The following is a 19,145-nucleotide window of genomic DNA, read 5'->3' on the forward strand; positions in this document are numbered from 1 at the left end:
GAAATATAAATGGTGATAAATATGACAAATCCTTGCCGTTGTTAATCAGGGCCATACAAATCAAAATAATGAGATAATTTTTTTTGCCTATCAAGTGAACAGATTTAAATGGATAATGATTCTTGTCCAACCTGCTTTACAAGGCAGCTGTGTTAGATGAGATAATGTATATTAAAGCCCATTGCAAAATAAAATATATCATCACAATACGGTGTTGCTATGGGACAATTCAGTTGTTCAGGAAGAATTTATAGAAAATGGAGAGCTACTGAAATTTTCAGAGGGTAGCAACAATAGGGGATTATTTAATCTAATCACTTACAAGATTGGTGATTTAATGAATCTAGGAAAGAACCTACAATCAGAATGGCAAAACTGAAACTACCTTAAGATAATTCAGTCTTCTTGATTAGACAGATGAAGGTACTAGATACTGAAGCCCAGAGAGGAGAAAGGTTTTGCCCAGGATCACAGTGGTGTCATTGCTTGTGCAAGTAAGTTAAACTTTTTACCCACAGTGTGTCCTACCCATTTCCCTCCCTCTGTCACTCTTCCCCCTTCTGGTATCCCGCCATTTTTAACCTTGCCTTTTTATTATTTTTTGTCCTCTTTCCTATTGTTAATTATACATTTGCAATTTTATTACAACTACTGTGTAATTGTATACTTCCTGTATTTAAGGAGGAAAATATAGAATTTGTTTCTCTTATTTTTTTATTTACTGATTTTAGAGAGAGGAAGGGGGAGAAAAAGAGAAACAGCATTATATTTCCACTTGTTTGTGCATTCATTGTTTGCTTCTTGTTTGTGCCCTGACCGGGGTTCAAACCTGTGACTTTGGCATGTGGACGGCACTCTAACCAGCTGAGCTACCTGGCCAGGACTTTGTTTCTCTTTAAAAAAAATACGTAATGTTTCTTCTATATGATCCTTGATTACTAACATTTTCCCACTCCACCCCAACTTCTTTAAGGTTAATGGCTTCTGATAGGAAAGAGGTCATCGATGTCTGTGCCCACAGGCTGACTGGCAAGGGGAAGAAGTGTGTAAATGAGTCTTTGTAAGGTTGAAAGTCTCTTTTTATCAGTTATACTCAGAAGCAAAGCCCTTTTAAAAAATAATTTATTTTTTAGAGAGAGGGGAAGGGAAGGAGAAAGAGGGAGAGAAACATCATTGTGTGGTTGCCTCTCACACGCTCCCCACTGGGGACCTGGCCTGCAACCCAGGCATGTGCCCTGACTGGGAATCGAACTGGCGACCCTTTGGTTCTCAGGCCCACGCTCAATCCTCTGAGCCACACTAGCCAGGGTGCAAAAGCCCGTCTTAAAGCAGATGATTATTTGTTCAAAGAGTTCTAAGAGAAGAATTCAAAGTAGCAGAGATATAAAAACAAAAGTGGCTAAAGAAAATTATAAATTGAATGCTTACTCAGTTGAAAAAATATTTCTGGCATTGTGGTTGGGATTTATTTGCGTTGTCACATTTAATGCTCATAAGAACTCATGAGGACTTTACAGGTGGGAAAACTGAAGCTCAGACAGGTTGAATAACATGCCTAAGAATTGGAGCTGGTAATTGAAATCTATTTGTCTTTAGTACGAGTACTTCTCGATTTATCTACTGGAGTCTCAAGTGGCTGAAATGTGCACTACTACCACATAATGGTGAAGACTGAGTCTTAAGAACCACGGTTTAGAGAACTAGCTTGTGTTTTGTCTTAGAAAGCAAAGTCAGACAATGAACATAACCTCAGTGGCTTCCTGAGCAGCTGATACTTGATTCTTTGAAGAGTCCTTGGGTTTGTGCTTAGTAAGCTGATTTGGGATACTAAGCAAACACTGAATTTTAGCAGCAAGGCCTAGGAATAGAAAGTTCTAGAATTGGAAGTAACGACAATCATTTATCTGTGTGGTTTATGCAAATCTCTAGAATTGATAGACATTCTGAGAACTCATGGGAAACAGTGAAGATCAGTAGTATCAATTCATCTTGGTTTCTACCCTTTTTCGTCTGTTTTTCAGACAAGTGAATGTAGTTTCTTGCCTATAGCTTCCTTTCTGAATAAGTCAGGATTCTCTTCTGATCTTAAATATTGTGGTATCTTTCTTAATATTCACATTGAAGATATATTTGCCCGAGACAAAATTCCTATTGTCGTGGGAGGAACCAATTATTACATTGAGTCACTGCTCTGGAAAGTTCTTATCAGTACTAAGGTATGTTGAGTTCACATGTAACTCACTGAGGAAATGGGTTCTCTTTCTTGCCAGCTAATTTCAGTGGGAAAAAGGTTGACTCTTGCCTATGCACTCAGCAACTGTAATTTTCCTACTTAATATTCTGAAGCAAATGCCACCTCCGTATGTGAAGTGTGCTCCTCCAGGCAGCCCTGAAGGCAGGGGCTGTGTGTGGGAAAAATGTTCCTCTGTGGGTTAATTAGCATCTCCATCCAAGTTAGCAGTACACTAGTCTGATTCAGCATTTCCAGGCTGTAACATTCTATGAGGGGTGGCACCCCCAAAACAGGAATATATTTATTAAAAATTGTGTATTCTTACATGTTTAAATTTCAATCACCTTCAAAGTACTCTCTACTTAATTCAATTACACATATTGAGATGCTTTTTTCACGGCTTGAAACAGTTTTTAAATTTGTCGATTTTGGTGCCTTTTACTACTTCTGCCATTTTTTGTTTCACCTCTTCCACAACAGCAAACGTTTCCCTTGGCTGACTTTTTTCATTTGGGGAATCAAAAAAAGTCGATCTGGGCAAGATCGGATGGGCAGGGAGAGCAGGCCATGGGGTTGTACAGTTTTGGTTAAAAACTGCTAAACACTCCGTGTGGTGTGGGCAGGTGTGCTCCTCAGTCACCCATCATGAAATGGGCAACTGCATTGAAAGCCTTCAAAAAAAAATTCATTAAAGCCAAGCGCAGCCTCTCACAACACCACCAGCTGGTGCACTGATTCAGATGGATTCCTAGAACACTCACCTAGCAGGGGAAACCTATACTACAAGAAGCCTTCCCTCCAGAAGATAATTCCATTTTTGGGGGGTCCTCCCTTGCATATGTCAGAGAAATGTCCAATATCAACCTTTCTTACAGATATGCTATTGCATAGGATGGGATTTTGCAAACTATAATGTGCTAGCCATTTTGATCCACTCTTTAGTCACAATTGCTGAGAACACTAGATTCCTTAATGTGTTAATACAGATTTGTTAGCCCTGGTACCTGTTTGTACTTCTGAGCAGGTAGTAGGGTACCTGAGTATTTCTCTAAGCAGTAAGTTCTCCTTTGTGTTTGCTGTGGCCTCACAGCACTGCCATGGTGTATTGGAATTTTCTGTTTGTGGTCTGTCACTGCATGGCAAGACCTTCTGACTCATCTCTAGTTTGTATTCCTAACACAGCCCTAAGTGCCTGGCATATACACCATCTCGGTGCTTGTTGAATTGTTGAATAAATTTACTTCTAAACCTTCATTTAATAGCCCCAGGAGATGGACACTGAGAAAGTAATCGACCGGAAAGTGGAGCTTGAAAAGGAGGATGGACATGAACTCCACAAACGCCTGAGCCAAGTGGACCCAGAAATGGCTGCCAAGCTGCACCCACATGACAAGCGCAAAGTAGCCAGGTAAGAAAGCCTGGGCCTGCCGACTGGAGCTACCGGGCAGTTAGTCAGTGTGCCTGTGTGATGAGAAAGGTTTGATAATAGTAGTTAGTGGAGATCGATGTGTTATGGTTTAGGTTAGGAGGCCCTGAGCTACTGCCAGAGTCCGGCTACATCAATAAATAGTTGTATCCTTTGTTGTTACATTTAAAATGCAAAATACAATGTAGTTTCCCCCTGGGGCCTGTGTAATTTGCTTCATTTTCTACTTGATCTTTGTTTGTATAACAGTTTTTATATAAGTTTTTCTGGCATGCAGTTCGTTTACATGGTGATTTGGGTTTCACGATTGATTGTGCAATGCTGACTTCTGCCCTGCCAACTTTCCCAGTGGGAGGTAGATTTTATAAACTGTCTCACAGATCAGCTCACCTTTGCACATGGAGATTTTTCTTGAAGAGAAGAAAGGTGGTGAATGAACTTAAAAGGTCAAGTTTGTTTGTTTTGGAGCTGCAGCCTGGTGTGTTAGATATATTTTTCTGTGTTGGGGGTAACACCACACCTGGCAGAGCAGAGGATCTGAATAGCTAGGATGTGGATGGTTTTACAGATTAAGTATTATGGCGACATTTGGTATTGATAGGGATTATGAAGTTTTCCACTAAATAAGTATATTCTAGAGCAGTTACTGAATTCTCTTTCATTATTGCCCCCACCCCACCCAGAAGCCTTTTTAGAATTTTTTTTCTCTAATTGTGCTCCTCCTCCACTCCAGTGAAATTTTTTTTTTTTTTTAGAATAAATGCTTTTTTTTTTAAAAGATTTTATTTATTTATTTACCTTTAGAGGGGAAGGAGAGAGAGAGAAAAACATCAATGTATGGTTGCCTTTTGTGCGTCCCCTGCTGGGAGTTGGCCTGCAGGGAACTGGCCTGCAACCCAGGCATGTGCCCTGACTGGGAATTGAACCGCGATCCTCTGGTTCGCAGGCCTGTGCTCCAGTGAAATTTTTAATACTGAAGAATAAGGCTTTTGGGGATATGGTTGCCCTTTGGAGGGCCACATGCCTCTTAATAGCTAAGGTGGTTCATTTTTTTTTTTTTGCCACCTTGAGGGCGCTGTCACCTTAGTGATAATGCATAGTCTATTTTTTGTTTTATTTTCCTGATAGTGCATATTCTAGATAAAGAAGTTTATACTTTCTAGTATCCAAACATCTTTTAAAAACATTTTAATAGAAATCTTTCCAAAATTTTTTTGAAAACTCAGGAACATTATGATGAACATTCATTTTTATATTGTTTTATGATATGATTCTAGACCTTGGTCTTTACTCTTCTTTCCTTTTATAAAGTAGTTCTTCCTTATCACCACTCCTTGTTTCTGCTTCTGAACTAGTGATGAGATGAGAATTGCGTCATCACGAGTCAGTCGATTCTAAGCAAGAGCTCTGGAGTCTCTCTTTTAGAGAGGATTGGAGGACCTTTTTCACTTTTGTTTTATAGTTCGAGCCTGTACTCTAATCTCCATAGATACCTGTGTCGCTGTACGTGTTTTCCTCATGGGTCCTCTTCGAATGACCAGTGATACAGAATGACAAGGGGTCTCTGCTCTTGTGTTAGGGTTTCAGGAAGTAGAATTGGGTCAGGAAGGGAAAGATCACTTTCAAGCTGATAAGTTGCAATCACTCAGAGTGATAGAGTATAGATTTAGGAGTTAAATTACCTAGTGCTGCGTAACATAACAGATACTGACAGAGTGGATGGTGGCTTAAGAGTAAGAATGTGAGTTCTTTTTCCATTGATCTTTGTGCTAGTAGAATACTGAATTAGTCACAATTTTAGATATATTTAAAAAGAAAGTTGATGAGCTGGCTATACAACATACTTTTCTACTGTGAGAAAGGCATTTGAGCGAGACCAGACTTGTTGGCTTGTAACAAAGTGTCCCAAACAAGGTCTTTTTATTGCCTACCTGCAAGTAAGTCCCATTCCCTGTGTGTAGAAGAAAGCTTTTGTTTCTGAACCTGTTTAACTGATTTCAGGAAAATTGATGTATGTTTAGAGGAATAGTAGTATTTCTTAATTTACCTACAGTTCTCTTTAGGACCCCTCCCTGAGTAGCTATAGAATGTCTTCAGGGGCTTATATTATGCAAATGAGAATGAGGCGTTTTGTAACAAATAGCCTCTCCTTGAGAATTAATATTTGCTAATGGTTTTTGTGGCTTTTACCCTTCCACCCGAATGACTTAGGAGCTTGCAAGTGTTTGAAGAAACGGGAATCGCTCATAGTGAGTTTCTTTATCGTCAACGTGCGGAAGAAGGCGGTGGTCCCCTTGGAGGCCCTCTGAGGTTCCCTAACTCCTGCATCCTCTGGCTTCATGCTGACCAGACAGGTAAACACCTTTTGATGCCCTTGAGTCCATTAGAGATAGATTGAATTTTACTTTCATTATCATAATTTGCTGGCTTAGTAAAGCACAGTGCCATTCCCCTGAGTGCCTGGAAAGGGAGTAAGGGCAGCCCTTTGCACTAGGATGAGGCACCAAGGGTGAGATGAGATGGGATGGGTGGGATGGAAAGGAGATTGCCGTCCAGGGAGGATCCGAGGGAGAAAGCTAAAGCGAAGGAAGACTCCTGTGGAGGAGGATGGAGTATCAAGTATTCTGCTTGGTACTTGGATTTCAGAGATGAGTATGAGACAGTGCCTGATCTTAAGAAGCTGTCAGTCTGGTGGAGCAACAAATAATGAGATGCTACACTGTGATAAATGTTGGGCTAGAAGTTTTGTGGAGCCACAGAGAAGGGATGAAGAGCATTGTCTACCTGGGGAGTCAGGACCAATTTGTGAAGGCAACCTGTGAGCTAGGTCTGGAATGATGAGATTATTATGAGAATAGGCAGTATAGTGTAGTTATTAAGAGCATGGACTCTGAGCCAGACCATCTGAGCTTCAAATTCCTGCTCCATCATGTAGCTGTGTGAGTTTTGAGGCAAGTTAGTTTACTTTCCTGTGCTCCTATTTTCTCTCCTGTACAATGGAGATACGTTCGTACATATCTGGCAGCTTCCCTGAGAATTAATTGAGTTAATAATACATACAAAATGCTCAGAATGTGCCTGACACATCTGGAGTGCTCAATAAATGGAAACCTTTTAGGAAGATAGGAACAAAGGTTAGTACAATTGCAGGCCAAGAAATAGCAATGGCAGAGATGTAGAAGAGCATGACTGAAATGGGGAAATTTTGTTGTTAAATTAATTTTGGTTATAAGTTTATACAAGAAGGTAATGTTTTAATAATGAAATTTTTGTAAATTAAAACATGTCCTACAGTCCAGGATAAAATCGTGGTATCTGATCATAATAAGGCTGTGTTCCACCTCCGCATCTGAGTGATTACGACCTCTCTCTCGTTGCTCCTGTGGCGCAGTAGTTTAAGATGTATCTAGGATGGCTTTGGACTAAAGTTCCTTGTTCCCATCCAAGATGCCATCTGAGAGTTCTTAAATGGAAGTAACACAAAGTTAAAGAGTAATAAATATGATGGAAAAAAGAAGGGTAAACCAAGGGGTTCTCAGCTGCCTCTAAAGTAAACGATGGATGTACATTCCATACGAGAATAAAATATTTGTCCTCCCTAGAAGCTGCAGTTGCATGCTTTCTCTTTATGGGATGCATGTTTTATTCTGGCTGTCTTTATTTGTTTACTTTTAAAGATTTTATTTATTTTTAGAAAGGGAGGGAGGGAGAAAGAAAGGGAGAGAAACATCAGTGTTCAGTAGAAACGTGGATTGGTTGCCTCTCCCATGTACCAACTGGGGACCTGCCACAAGCCAGGCATGTGCCATTACTGGGAATTGAACTGACAGCTTTTTGGTCTGCAGGCCAGTGCTCAGACCACTGAGCCACACCAGCCAGGGCTCTTTCTGGCTGTTTTTATTGGAGCTGCAGTGTCTTAAGTGTGACTGAATATAATATGTATTGTTATATAATCTTTGGACTTTGGACCCTTTCTTCCATTTGAACAAGTTCTCTTTGTGCAGCTTGACCATTCATATTGTAAGTATATAGCAGGCTAATTTGATGGGCCAATTTGATTCAAGTTCTAGATAAGCGCTTGGATAAAAGAGTGGATGACATGCTTGCTGCTGGGCTCTTGGATGAACTAAGAGATTTTCACAGACGCTATAATCAGGAGAAAGTTGCAGAAAATAGGTGAGAATTTGACCTAAGTAACCTATTTTCTATCCCTTGCTTATAGTCAAAAGACTGTAAACATAATACTGGTTTTTGATCTTGTTTGTTGGCCTTCTTGGCATCATGAGCAAGGCTTGGTCGAGGAAGGGTTGGTGTACTTGTTGCAGTTGCAGTTTTCTGATCTGTCAAGCATTCCCAGGTGTTAATTTTCAAGGGCAGTGACCTGGCAGCAGGTGGGGGTGGTGGAGGAAGAAGTTCAGGGAGGCAATAACTACTAAGGATCTCAATTTCCTCATCCAAGGGATGAAATGGCTCAGCTAGATCATCTCCAAGGCCCCTGCTAGCTCTCAGATGCGATGGCTCATCAGCTGATGCTCTCCTGTTCCCAGCCAGGACTATCAACATGGTATCTTCCAATCAATTGGCTTCAAGGAATTTCACGAGTACCTGATCACTGAGGGAAAATGCACACCAGAGACTAGTAACCAGCTCCTAAAGAAAGGTGTGAATTTCTCCATCTAACCTAGCCTTGGACGTCCTTGGGTGACAGAGTTCCCGGATGGTATGGTCTGAGAAAGAGCTGAGACTGGAAGAGTCCCAAATGGCCTATAGCTCAGAACTGAGATTTTTGTCTACCAAGGGTCCACCAGTGTGCTGCTGCGGCCAATTTCTCTTCTGCTGGGCTGGGTGGGCCTGCCTTTTGGCGCGGCAAAAAGTACTTGGGGGTTCTTACATCTACTTTAACTTTTAGGTATTGAGGCTCTGAAACAAGTGACTAAGAGATACGCCCGAAAGCAAAACCGATGGGTTAAAAACCGTTTTCTGAGCAGTAAGTCTCATGTTTTTACTTACCCCTTGGGTCTGTTTTCAATAGAATGTAGCTGTCCTTGCCTCACCCAGATGATGAACTGTAGTTTCTGGACCTGTTTTAAGATTGGAACCCTGACCTGGGTGGGTGTCTATTGCATAAATGGTTGTCCAGGGGTCTTTCTTGCCTTGCGATGTCTCAGAAAACACATCTTTCCAGTGAAGAGTCTGCGTTATGCCTTGAATACATGCATGCTGGCTGTAAACACGTAAGAGCAAAACAGCAACATCTTCTTAGCAGAGTTGGTGCTCAAGGTTGATTTTAGCTTCTCATTTTACAGAGCGATCAAACAAAACCTTAACCAGTAGCACACTTGTGTTCAGATATGCAGTGCTTCAAACTTCTTTAACTTTAAATTTAGTTGAATAGCACTTTTAAGGAAAAGGAAAGGAAAATCTCATTTGATCCTCAGCACTAAATTTGGTGCTATCCATAAATTATTGAGCCTTCATGGTAGGTGTTATTTTTTTCTTTTTTTCAGATAAGGAAACGGAGGCTTAAGACAGGTTGAATAACTTGCCCCAAGTTAGACAAAAATCCCCAGCTGATGCTCAGGGCCTGACGACGAAGTGCACACTCTGCTTTCCTTTGTTCTGGTTTCCTTCAGCTGTAACATTCGCTAGACAGCATTAGTATTGGCCTTGGGTAAGAAATTGTGTGCTTATTAAGAGATTAAGCAAGGATGGCCCTGGCCGGGTAGCTCAGTTGGTTGGAGCACTGTCCCAATACTCCAAGGTTGCAGGTTCAGTCCCTGGTCAGGGCACATACAAGAATCAACCAGTGAATGCATGAATAAGTGGAACAACAGTGTTTCTCTCCCTTTCTTTCTTTCTTTCTTTCTTTCTTTCTTTCTTTCTCTCCCTCTCTCTCAAATCAATGAATCAATAAAATTTTTTAAAGTAAAAACAAAAAAGGATTAAGCAAGAAGAAATGAAACCCCAGTTTTGTCTTGTGGGCACTTCAATATGCTCCTGAATCATCCCCTGTTTAGCTTTTACTTCAGCTTTCAGTTAGGACGGTGGAGGCCCTGCACCCTGCCTCTAAACATAAGCACCTTAACTCGGGTTGCTGACCACCAGACTGCTGAGGTTCTCTCCCCTGGATCTCCCCCTGACAGAGCTCTCCACGGTCGTTCTGGTGCCAAGAGGCTCTTACACTTCTACTTATCCTGCTTTCTCTGCATGTCCTCCTGTTAGATAGAAGTCTGAGTCAGCCGAAATTGAAATTCACTACTACAGATTTCTAATGCAGCTTCTCTTCTCCCCAGGGCTATAATTAGTCTGTAACAAAAGATGTTTTTTGTAATAATTTGGAACTTCCTCCTGTGGTAGAGCCGAGATAACCCCCGTCCCTGAGTCAGGAGGGGTTGATGGCACAGTGCATCTTATGCCCATTCCTCATTCAGGCGTGCACCGGCACAGTCCTGGTGCTAGTGTGAAAGGCACAGCTGCCCTATAAATCAGGAGCTGTGTGTGATTGGCCAGGGCTGGTCTGCTGGGATATGGTTCTGGCAAGAAGCCAGAGGGACTTCCCCACCCGGGCTTGGCCTTGGCCTCAAGCCAGGAATAGCAGCTGGGAGCCGAGAACTTGTTGAAAGGTGCTTAGACAGGGCACAGAAGCCCAACAAAGAACTTAGAGGGGAAAGGAAAATATAGAGTGGCCTGGAAACAGGTGCAGAGCTTAGCCAAGGCCAGGTGTGCTGTGGATGCTGCCTGCACCCTGCCAGTCTCACCTTTCCGTGTGGTGGCAGGTGCAGCCCAGTCCACTTTAAGAAGAATCTTATTTGTGGTTGGCACAATCAAAAGGCTAGCACCTGCCAGCCGTTGGCATCTTGAGGACTTTGATGTTTTTGTCCATGGGGCAGTGCTCTTTGCCTTTAGGCAACTGACTTACCCTAGCTGTGGAAGGCAATTTAGTGTGTCCACCGACTGGAGAAGCTACCAGCAGGGACTGAACATGGTTGGCTCAGATGGATGAAATGCTTGTGGCTGTACTCTTGGCTCCCCCAGTCTTACACTCATTCAGAAGTACTTCAAGCTTTAGTTTATTTCCTCCTGTAGTGTGCTGTCTTTTATTGTAGTCCACACAGTGGTCACCAGAGCTGTTATTCTGTATTGTTTTCCTGACTGATTTGGAAGATCCCACACTTGAGACTTTGGATTATAGAGCTAGACTTGTTGGCTGCAGACTAGTCAGCCTTCTAGGTCTTTCTTGGATTGTATGTAGCTCTTAGGTTCATGTTTCCAGTTAGAATGAATGGCATGGTCAGAATATTAATTCCTTTGGCCCCCATTTTTCTTTTGTGGATTTTGAAGTCCTGGAAGCAGAGTAATTAGGTTTGGGGGCTGACCTCTCACAACTTTTCTTTGTCATCTTTAGGACCTGGTCCCAGTGTCCCTCCAGTATATGGCTTAGACGTATCTGATGTCTCGAAGTGGGAGGAGTCTGTTCTTGAACCTGCTCTTGAAATTGTGCAGAGTTTCATCCAGGTGATTATTAATCATGGTACTGTCTGTTGTCTGGTTTTCAGACAGCTTTCCTTAGCTCGCACCTTTGTTGCTCTGTCGGGAACCAAGCTGTCTTGTCCATGGAATAGAGCAGAAGGGCTGGCTGCTTTGAGGTTCCTGAAGGCTGCGTTTCTACTTTCACATTCAGGAAAGTTGTTTCTAAAACCTCTTCACAGCCCGCCTGCTCTCTGGGATGAGAAAGAGGAATCTTGGGACCACTACCCTTAGTATCAGGATAGTATCCAAGTCTCTTTGAATTGAATGCCTCTCCCCGCCTCCCCCGTTGTTCTTTCAGGGCCGTAAGCCTGCTGCTGTTCCAGTCAGGGTGCCACACAATGACACTGAGAACAAGAGAAGTTATCACATGTGTGACCTCTGTGACCGAATCATCATTGGGGACCGTGAATGGGCAGGTAGAGTCTGGGGAAGGGCATAGAACAATCTGTAAGGGTGGGTCCCACTGACTTCATGAAATTTAAGGTCTTTGCAACGTTGAATACAGAGTCTGCTCATTTGTAAAGGGAGGGCCAGATTCCTCTGAGAGCCTGTGCTCAAATTTCATGGATGCCTTTCCGAATTGGACAGTTATCTCTGTATTCTGAATTTCAGAGGAAGATCATGTGCCCTCTAGCTTCAGCTAGAGTCGGCATTTTATACTGCAGGGTCGATAGTTAACTTTCCAGAGCCCCTCGGCCTTTTCTGATTCTGCCTTCCAGGAGTTCCTTGGCTTTTCATGGTTAGACCTTAGTGGGGTGAGGTGGGATTATAAGGGAAACCAGGCAACTCACCCAAGGAACCAAAGAAACAGAAACAGCTCGGAGGGAGAAGGAAGTTACTCTTCCTGAGTACCTACCTCAGAAGTGGTGTCTCTGGTAATTTTTAAGGTCACTGTTGAAATGATGGTAGTTGCTAAAACTGATGAAGAGTGTTAAGGGAAACTTAATGTTCAATCTAGCAAAGTGTGAAAGCAAGGCTGTCGATCATGTGTGAAGAAGGTGGTTACCAATAGTATCTTCTTTATAAGATACTTCAGACCAGCCAGGGATCAGCTCTTCACGATGAGGCTCTGTCTCTGTTTTAGAGCCTGGGTCTGCCTCTACCACAGAGTCACACCGCACTCCTGCTGGAGTTCTGTGCTCGTCCAGTCAGAGCCCGAAGGGCCCTAGCCTCCTTGAATTTACATGGCATTTAGAAACTTGTTTAAGGCTCACTCCTTTCCTGTACAGTCAGGCTACTTGGTGGCTGGGATCCTTCTGTTCAGAGTCCTGCTTTGCATGGGATTCTCTTAGAAGTACATTTTTCTCCCCATACCAACCAGTAGAATGATTACTATTAACTGGTGACTCTGGCAAAATGAACTCCATTGTCAGAGACTGGGGGACGGCTGTGATTGCCCAAGCAGCAGAAGAAGCCTCGATTGTCGTTGGTTTATAATGATGAAAGGGGAAGAGAGAGAAATGTCTGATTGTTTTTTCTAAAGGAAACCTAGTGGTTTGATTTGTCCAGTGTCCTTCAGGGGTAGCCTTAGAGAAGCAACATTTGTGAGCCTTTGTGAGCGCAGCCTGTGTGAGCCCTTCTATGGCGCCATCTGTCAGGTCCTGCGCCTGTCTTCTGCTGCCATGGAGAGGCTGTCCAGAGTACCCCCCCCCCTTTTTTTGCCTTAGGCTCTAGCTAGAGAACAAAGCTGACTCTTCTCCAAGCAAACCTTTCTTTGACTTCTAACTTCTTGTTTTTGCCTCAAAACTCTTAAAAATGAAGAGTTAACTACATAGAAAATAGAATTTAATCTAGCTGTCTGAATTTGTAGGTGTTCCCAAATAAGATTTCATTGAAAAAGAACGGGCTAGTGAAAGGAGCTGTGTGAGTTGGTCAGAGGGTGGGAACTGTGGAGTAAGGTCAGAAATTGATACCAAGAACAGTAGCTTTACTTCTTCTGTGGACCCTCAGAAGGGATAGTCAGAAAAGAATGTTTCTGGTTATCTGCCTGGAGCATTGTGTGCTTGGATAATGTGAGCCTTGTGAGTGAGTCTTTGAAATGGCTTATCTGACCCAGGCAGAGGGAGGTCAGACCCAGAGGGACAACCTGTGCAAACAGGGCAGCAGTGGGCTGAGCATCTCCGGGTGCTGCAGGCCTGGGGTGGGGCAGGGCAGCTGTCCTGCAGTGCAGGTGGGAATTTGGATTCGTTTTAAGCATTTTAAGTTTTCCAAGTTGTGTAAGTTGAAGTTTATCTGTAACAGGAGGCCCCATACTGAACAATTGAGTCTAGAGTCTTGATTCTGGAAAATTGGGCGTCTTTTCGGAGCTGTAAGTAAGCTGAGGAACTCACCTGCTGTGTGGTCTTGGACAAAATGTAAGACCTCTGTGAACTTCAGTTTCCTCCTGTATAAAATAAGTGGAGTAGCACTGTCTGCAAGATTATTGGGAGAATTAGGGGTGTAAGGCAACCTAGCAGGGTGCATTTTGCTCACTGTAGCTCACTGTAGTTTGCTAGCTAGCAGGCCATAAAACTTGTTGTCCCTTTAAAATTGCTAAGCAGCTATATCAATATATGTGCTGATCCTGTTACTGTTAAAGAGAAGGGTTGTGTCATTAATTTTGTATCTTCTAGGATTAATTCTGGAAAATCCTAATGAGTTTTTTGTTGTTGTTGTTGTGTTTTGTTTTAGCACATGTAAAATCAAAATCCCACTTGCACCAACTGAAGAAGAGAAGAAGATTGGATTCAGATGCCATCACCACCGTAGAAAGTCAGAATATTTCCCCAGACCGTGACAAAGAGCTTAAAGAGACAGGATCCCCAGGGGAAGAGCTGAGACCCAGTGTTTAAGAGACGCGTCCGAGATCTTTGCAAAGGTGGCGGGGATCCAGTTCAGGAGGGAGACTTACGTCTGTGTCCCAGGCTGGACAGAGGAGGGCCCTGTCATTCAGTGGTGTGGTTTTAAAGTGTAATGTTCTCTGTCATGGAAATAGCAGGTCTTGTCAGCTCCTGCTGTGGCCGATATGTCTGGCAATGATGTGTTCAGAAGGGTTTTTTTTCTGCTAACCTTAAAGGTTTTATTTTTAAAAGAGGCACAGATAGCACTTTTTTACACTTGAGGATCTTTTTGATGACGAATACTGGCATTCACTAGGTCCTTTAAAAAAAAGTCCTTTTAAAATAAGTCCCTGACTTTGGCTAAAAGTATCTAATTTGCAGATACTTTAAAGATGACCGACTGAAGTATTTGGGAGCCTCACAAATCAGTTCTGTATTTGAGTGAATGGCAGGAAAGGACTGGCCCCAGCAAGGTGGTTAAGTGAGCCCAACCAGTTCTTGGAATTCATAGAGAAGGAGAGAATCTGTCCAAGGTGGCTGCGACATGGGACTTGGAAAATCAGAGACTGTGACACTTGCTGAGGCCCTCATGTGTGGTAGTTACTATCACTGCTGTCTTCCTGTCGAGTTAGGAATGTATGTTTTTGAGGAAAGTTAAGTAAAGAAAAAGTTTGCAGGAGCCTGTTTAGTCCTTAAAAAGATGTCTATGTCATATCCAATTTATACACAGTGTGCTTTGTTATCAACAGATAGCTTTTTCTCAAATTTGACATTCTTCATATGATCATGCTATTTATTTTTTTAGTAAATATTTATTGGAAGATGTGTGGAGAGGGTCTTTATTAGAGATTTATATTAGCTCCAGTTGAAGCTCTTTCTGGAATGACCTGAGCTGCCAACAATGTGAAGTATATGTATGTATGCATATAACATGAAGTTAAGCATTTTTTTAATCCTCACTGGAGGACACGCCCTCTGAATCTAGAGTGAGGGGAAGGGAGGGAGAGAGAAGCATCGATGTGAGCGAGAAACATCGATTGGTCGCCTCCTATATACGCCACTTGCCCTAACCAGGGACCCAACCCAGGCATGTGCCCTGACCATGAATCAAACCCAGGTTTACCGATGATGCTCCAACCAACTGAGCGACACCAGCAGGACTAAAGTTAAGCATTTTAAGTTTATAATTCAGCAGTATCAATTACATTCTCAATGTTGTGCAACCATCACCAGTATTTCCAAAACATTTCCATCACCCCAAACAGAAACTCTGTACCAATTAAGCAATAACTTCCCCTCTCAAGTAGTACTTCATTTGTTCAGAGTCTACTATGTATGAGAGGCCCTGAACTAGGGAATACAGAGATAAAATGAGGTGTAGTTCTTGCTTTTAGGGAGCTTACAAATATATGTGCACAGACAACCAACCTAGGTGAGAGAGTATCCGAGGCCTTAAGAGCTGTGTGGAACTTCTCTTTGGAGAGGTAGGGAAGGGGTCGTGGAAGAAGGAGCATTTCTGCTGGACCTTAAACGGCAGTTCTTGGTAAGTGTATTGTTAGCTGTGCACGTAAGGGGAGGGTGAGGTGAAAGAGCTGTTGAGCTGGATGGACCTTTTAAACAGCACTGAATTCCAGAGCCCCGCTCTTTTTTTTTTCTTCTAACATTTTTTAAAGTTTTTTTTACTAGATTTTTTTACGTAGTTCAGCAATCAACATGATATAAAAAGACATTCATCGAGAAATCCCCCCACCTCACTTCCTTCTCCCCTCTGTAGAGAAACACTAGTTTCTTATATATCTTAAGAGTTTAAAAATTTTTATTATTTTTTATCCTCACCCAAGAACATTTTTTTATTGCTTTTAGAGAGAGAGAAAGAGAGAGGGAGAAACATACAAGAGAAAAGCGTCGGTTGGTTGTTAATCACAAGTGCCTGGACTAGGGATCGAACCTACAACCTAGCTATGCACCCTGACCAGGAATTGAACAACCTCTTGGCTACCTCTTGGCTACAGAACAATGCTCCAGCCAACTGAGCCACACTGGCCAGGGCAAGAGTTTTTAAGCAAAACCAAACAAATACAAATATATACAATTTTATTTTTCTTTTACCCAAAGGATAGCATATGGTATATACTATCCTCATCTGTCACCTCACCTATTGGCAGTACCTGGGTCTGCATGACTTTCTCCTGCCACTTCTGTCAGGTCTCCCCTGTTTTGGGCTCTGACCACTGCCCTAGGGCCCCTCAGTGTACTCACCTTCACATACCCGACTTTATTCAGGCACCAGGGTTTAGGCAGAAACCAGCCCCTAAAGAGTTCTAAGCTCTGGCCAACCCATTCATTCAGCCAGTAAATAGTTCAGAGTTTATGTGCCATGTGCTGTGGTAGACACTGGGAATGCAGTGATAACCAAAAAGTCCGCACTGATCAAGCACAGAATCACAGCTGTGGTGACGGCTGCAAAGAAAGGACACTTGCTGTTAGAGCAGGGAACGCAAGGACCTGCCGCACCTTGGTGATGGGAGTGTCAGTGTGTGTTGGGGGGGGCGTGTGTGTGTGTGTGTGTGTGTGTGCGTGCGTGCGTGCGGTGGCACAGCGTGATGCCAGGGCAGGAGTCGGAGGCCGGGGCTGCAGGCGTGGCACCATGTGATCTGGAGAGCAGGGTTTCTCAACCTCATTTCGGTGGCTTCTCTTCCCCCTCTTCCCCCTGTCAGTGGCTTGTCTTGGGCCTCTGAGCCTCACCTGCCTTTAACTGATATCTCAAGAGTAAATTTTTCTCTGGTTAAATAAGAAATTAGCAGTGTATCTACCTCATGTTGTTTTTTACACCAAACATGGTATAATTTTCCTTCCCTGGCTGATGTGGCTCATAACCTCATAACTTGAAAGGTTGTGGGTTTGATTCCTAGTCAGGGCACGTACCCAGGTTGCGGGTTCAATCCCTGGTTGGGCTGTATACAATCTCCAGTCCTGACGTGTACAGGAAGCTACCAGTCGATGTTTCTCTTTCCTGTCCTCTCCCCTTCTCTGTCTAAAAGCAGTGAAAAAATAAATGTCCTTGGATGAGGATTTCAAAAAATATTTTTGAAGTATGGGATAGTTTTCCCAATCAGTTTATTAATTAGTTCAGGGAAGCCACATCTTCCACTGGAAGTGGGGATATAACATACACTCTCGAGTTGAGCAGAACCAGCGCTTTATACACATAACTTCTCACACAGCCCTGGGAGCGATGCCGTCTGGGTTCCTGCTGGCGGACGGGGACGCGGGCTCAGCGGAGGAGTGCAGCTGGGGAGTGGTGGGCCGGCTCTGAGGCCAAGCCGGCGACTGTGGGGCACAGGCTGCTGAGCTCTGTGTTAAGCAGGCGATTTTCAGGCAGGGACCTTAGTCTTTCTGAAATGCTCTTCACTCTTGTTGCTGAATGTGTTTTAAAGCTTTTAGAAAGTTTCAGTGGACAAGCAGGAAAAACTAGTTTTAATAACCCTACCTCAGAAAGCCTTTAATCCTCCCATCTGAAATACCGGGAGCAGCAGCTTCCCAATTGAATTCGTTGCTATCTCTGTGGTGACGATTTTCAGCCTTTTTCATCTCAGCACACATAAACTAATTACTCACATTCTGTGGCTCACCAGAAATACATATTTTTTGCTAATCTGAGCAAAAAAAAAGTGTAATTTGATTCACATCAGATGGCTACTGTTGTGTTGGCTGTTGTCATTTTTTATTTGACACTCTAAGGGAAAAGAGTCAGTGCCCCTGACTAAATAGTCATATTGCATGTTTCAGAAATTCTTGTGACGCGCCATTTGAAAATTGTTACTTTTTGCAATTAGAAATCAGGAATTTCTTGGAAGAAAAAAACAGTGCCTAATACTGGGGAAGCACCTATAAAAGTAAATGCACTGTGGTTGTGCCTAGGACCCCTATTCTTAGAAATTTCAAATTCAGCGAGATGGACTTGTCTGCCAGCAGCAGAGCCCTGGGAAGGCAGAACACCAGAAGCGAGCTCGGTGCCCTGGCCTGCGGCACTGCCCTGAGGCAGAGTTTCCCTTCTCTGCCTGCCACCCTCTGAGTGACTTCGCTGTTGAGTGTGGTCAGGGAAAGTAGTTCTTTCTAGTGATTGTCACAAATGTAGAGATGGAAGGAGCCATATCACCTCGTGCAGATGGGGAGACTAAGGCCCAAACCATGAGTCACAGAGCAAGTTGTGGCAAAGCCAGGGCAGACCCCTACTCAACTAAATCTCAGCAAACCTCATTTGAGAGTGGGGGAGGGCCATGGGCACCAGCTTTGGGCTATGTGTTCAGCCTGGAGTGAGGGTGAGGAACGCCGTCTGGTACCAGCTGGCCTCAGCTGATCAGTCCGCAGCCAAGCCCAGGTACCCAGAGTCTCCGGAAGGGCCAGTGCTATCTCGGTGGCTTTGGTAATGAATTCCAACACTCAGCAAGCTGTTAGGTCCATCTGCCTCTGTTAGTAGAATCTTCACCCCAGTTTTATTGATACATCATTGACATAAAGGAAAAATGTTGATAGGCTTTGGACACATTACAGTTCAAAAAATGCTGTTCTAAGCGGTTAGGGAATACTTTGAAAAGAGATCTGGATTCTTAGTCTTTAAAATATTTTGCTTGATTTGTGGGGCTAAGCAAGAGACAGTTGATCGATAGGTACGTGGTTTGATCCTTTGTATCTCTCAGTACTTATCTATATTCTTAGCTTCAGTCCCACATTCTATAAAGAGGATAACAGCACAACATTAAAAACAAAACAACACTCCGTATGTAGAAAGGAACCTGTCTGTGTCCCTGGCATCTAGAAAGTCAAATATTGCTTGAATTAATTGCATGAAAGCATAAAAACTAAGTGGGTCTCTCCATAAAAGATCCATTTCAATTGTTAAATAGCCTTTAACCAGGATGAAGAAATCTTGGGATTCTAGCCACAGGAAGGAATTTCATTATTTGATTATCACATACTTGGGAGGTTAGGGCTATTTTCTTAACAGATGGTTAACTGGTCATTTGTAAAGCTATTTTGAATACGCACAAAGGAAGTTGCATGGTTGTATTAGGGTAAAAAGCTAAGCTGCTGTAACAGACTCAACAATACAGTGGCTTAAAGAACAAAGAAGTTT

At 43.0% G+C, this 19,145-nt stretch overlaps 1 protein-coding gene across 4 annotated transcripts in view; it reads left to right on the forward strand.

Moving 5' to 3' along the window:
• Positions 1-14,720, forward strand: part of TRIT1 (tRNA isopentenyltransferase 1) — a 36,288-nt gene extending 21,568 nt beyond the window's left edge. Inside the window, exons 3-11 of one of the 4 annotated variants that reach the window (XM_037032521.1) lie at positions 2,118-2,216; positions 3,496-3,641; positions 5,871-6,013; positions 7,724-7,835; positions 8,207-8,319; positions 8,569-8,646; positions 11,065-11,174; positions 11,488-11,605; positions 13,860-14,720. In XM_037032521.1, coding sequence (XP_036888416.1) covers positions 2,118-2,216; positions 3,496-3,641; positions 5,871-6,013; positions 7,724-7,835; positions 8,207-8,319; positions 8,569-8,646; positions 11,065-11,174; positions 11,488-11,605; positions 13,860-14,020 — 1,080 coding nt within the window. In that variant the 3' untranslated portion in view covers positions 14,021-14,720. The remainder of the gene's footprint in view (positions 1-2,117; positions 2,217-3,495; positions 3,642-5,870; positions 6,014-7,723; positions 7,836-8,206; positions 8,320-8,568; positions 8,647-11,064; positions 11,175-11,487; positions 11,606-13,859) is intronic. The other 3 variants (XM_037032523.1, XM_037032525.1, XM_037032522.1) reach the window with 3 other exon arrangements.
• The last annotated feature ends 4,425 nt before the right edge of the window (positions 14,721-19,145 follow it).

The sequence above is a fragment of the Sturnira hondurensis genome, unplaced genomic scaffold (genome assembly GCF_014824575.4).
Source record: "Sturnira hondurensis isolate 20B ecotype Veracruz unplaced genomic scaffold, ASM1482457v3 Scaffold0021490, whole genome shotgun sequence".
Lineage (NCBI taxonomy): Eukaryota > Metazoa > Chordata > Mammalia > Chiroptera > Phyllostomidae > Sturnira > Sturnira hondurensis.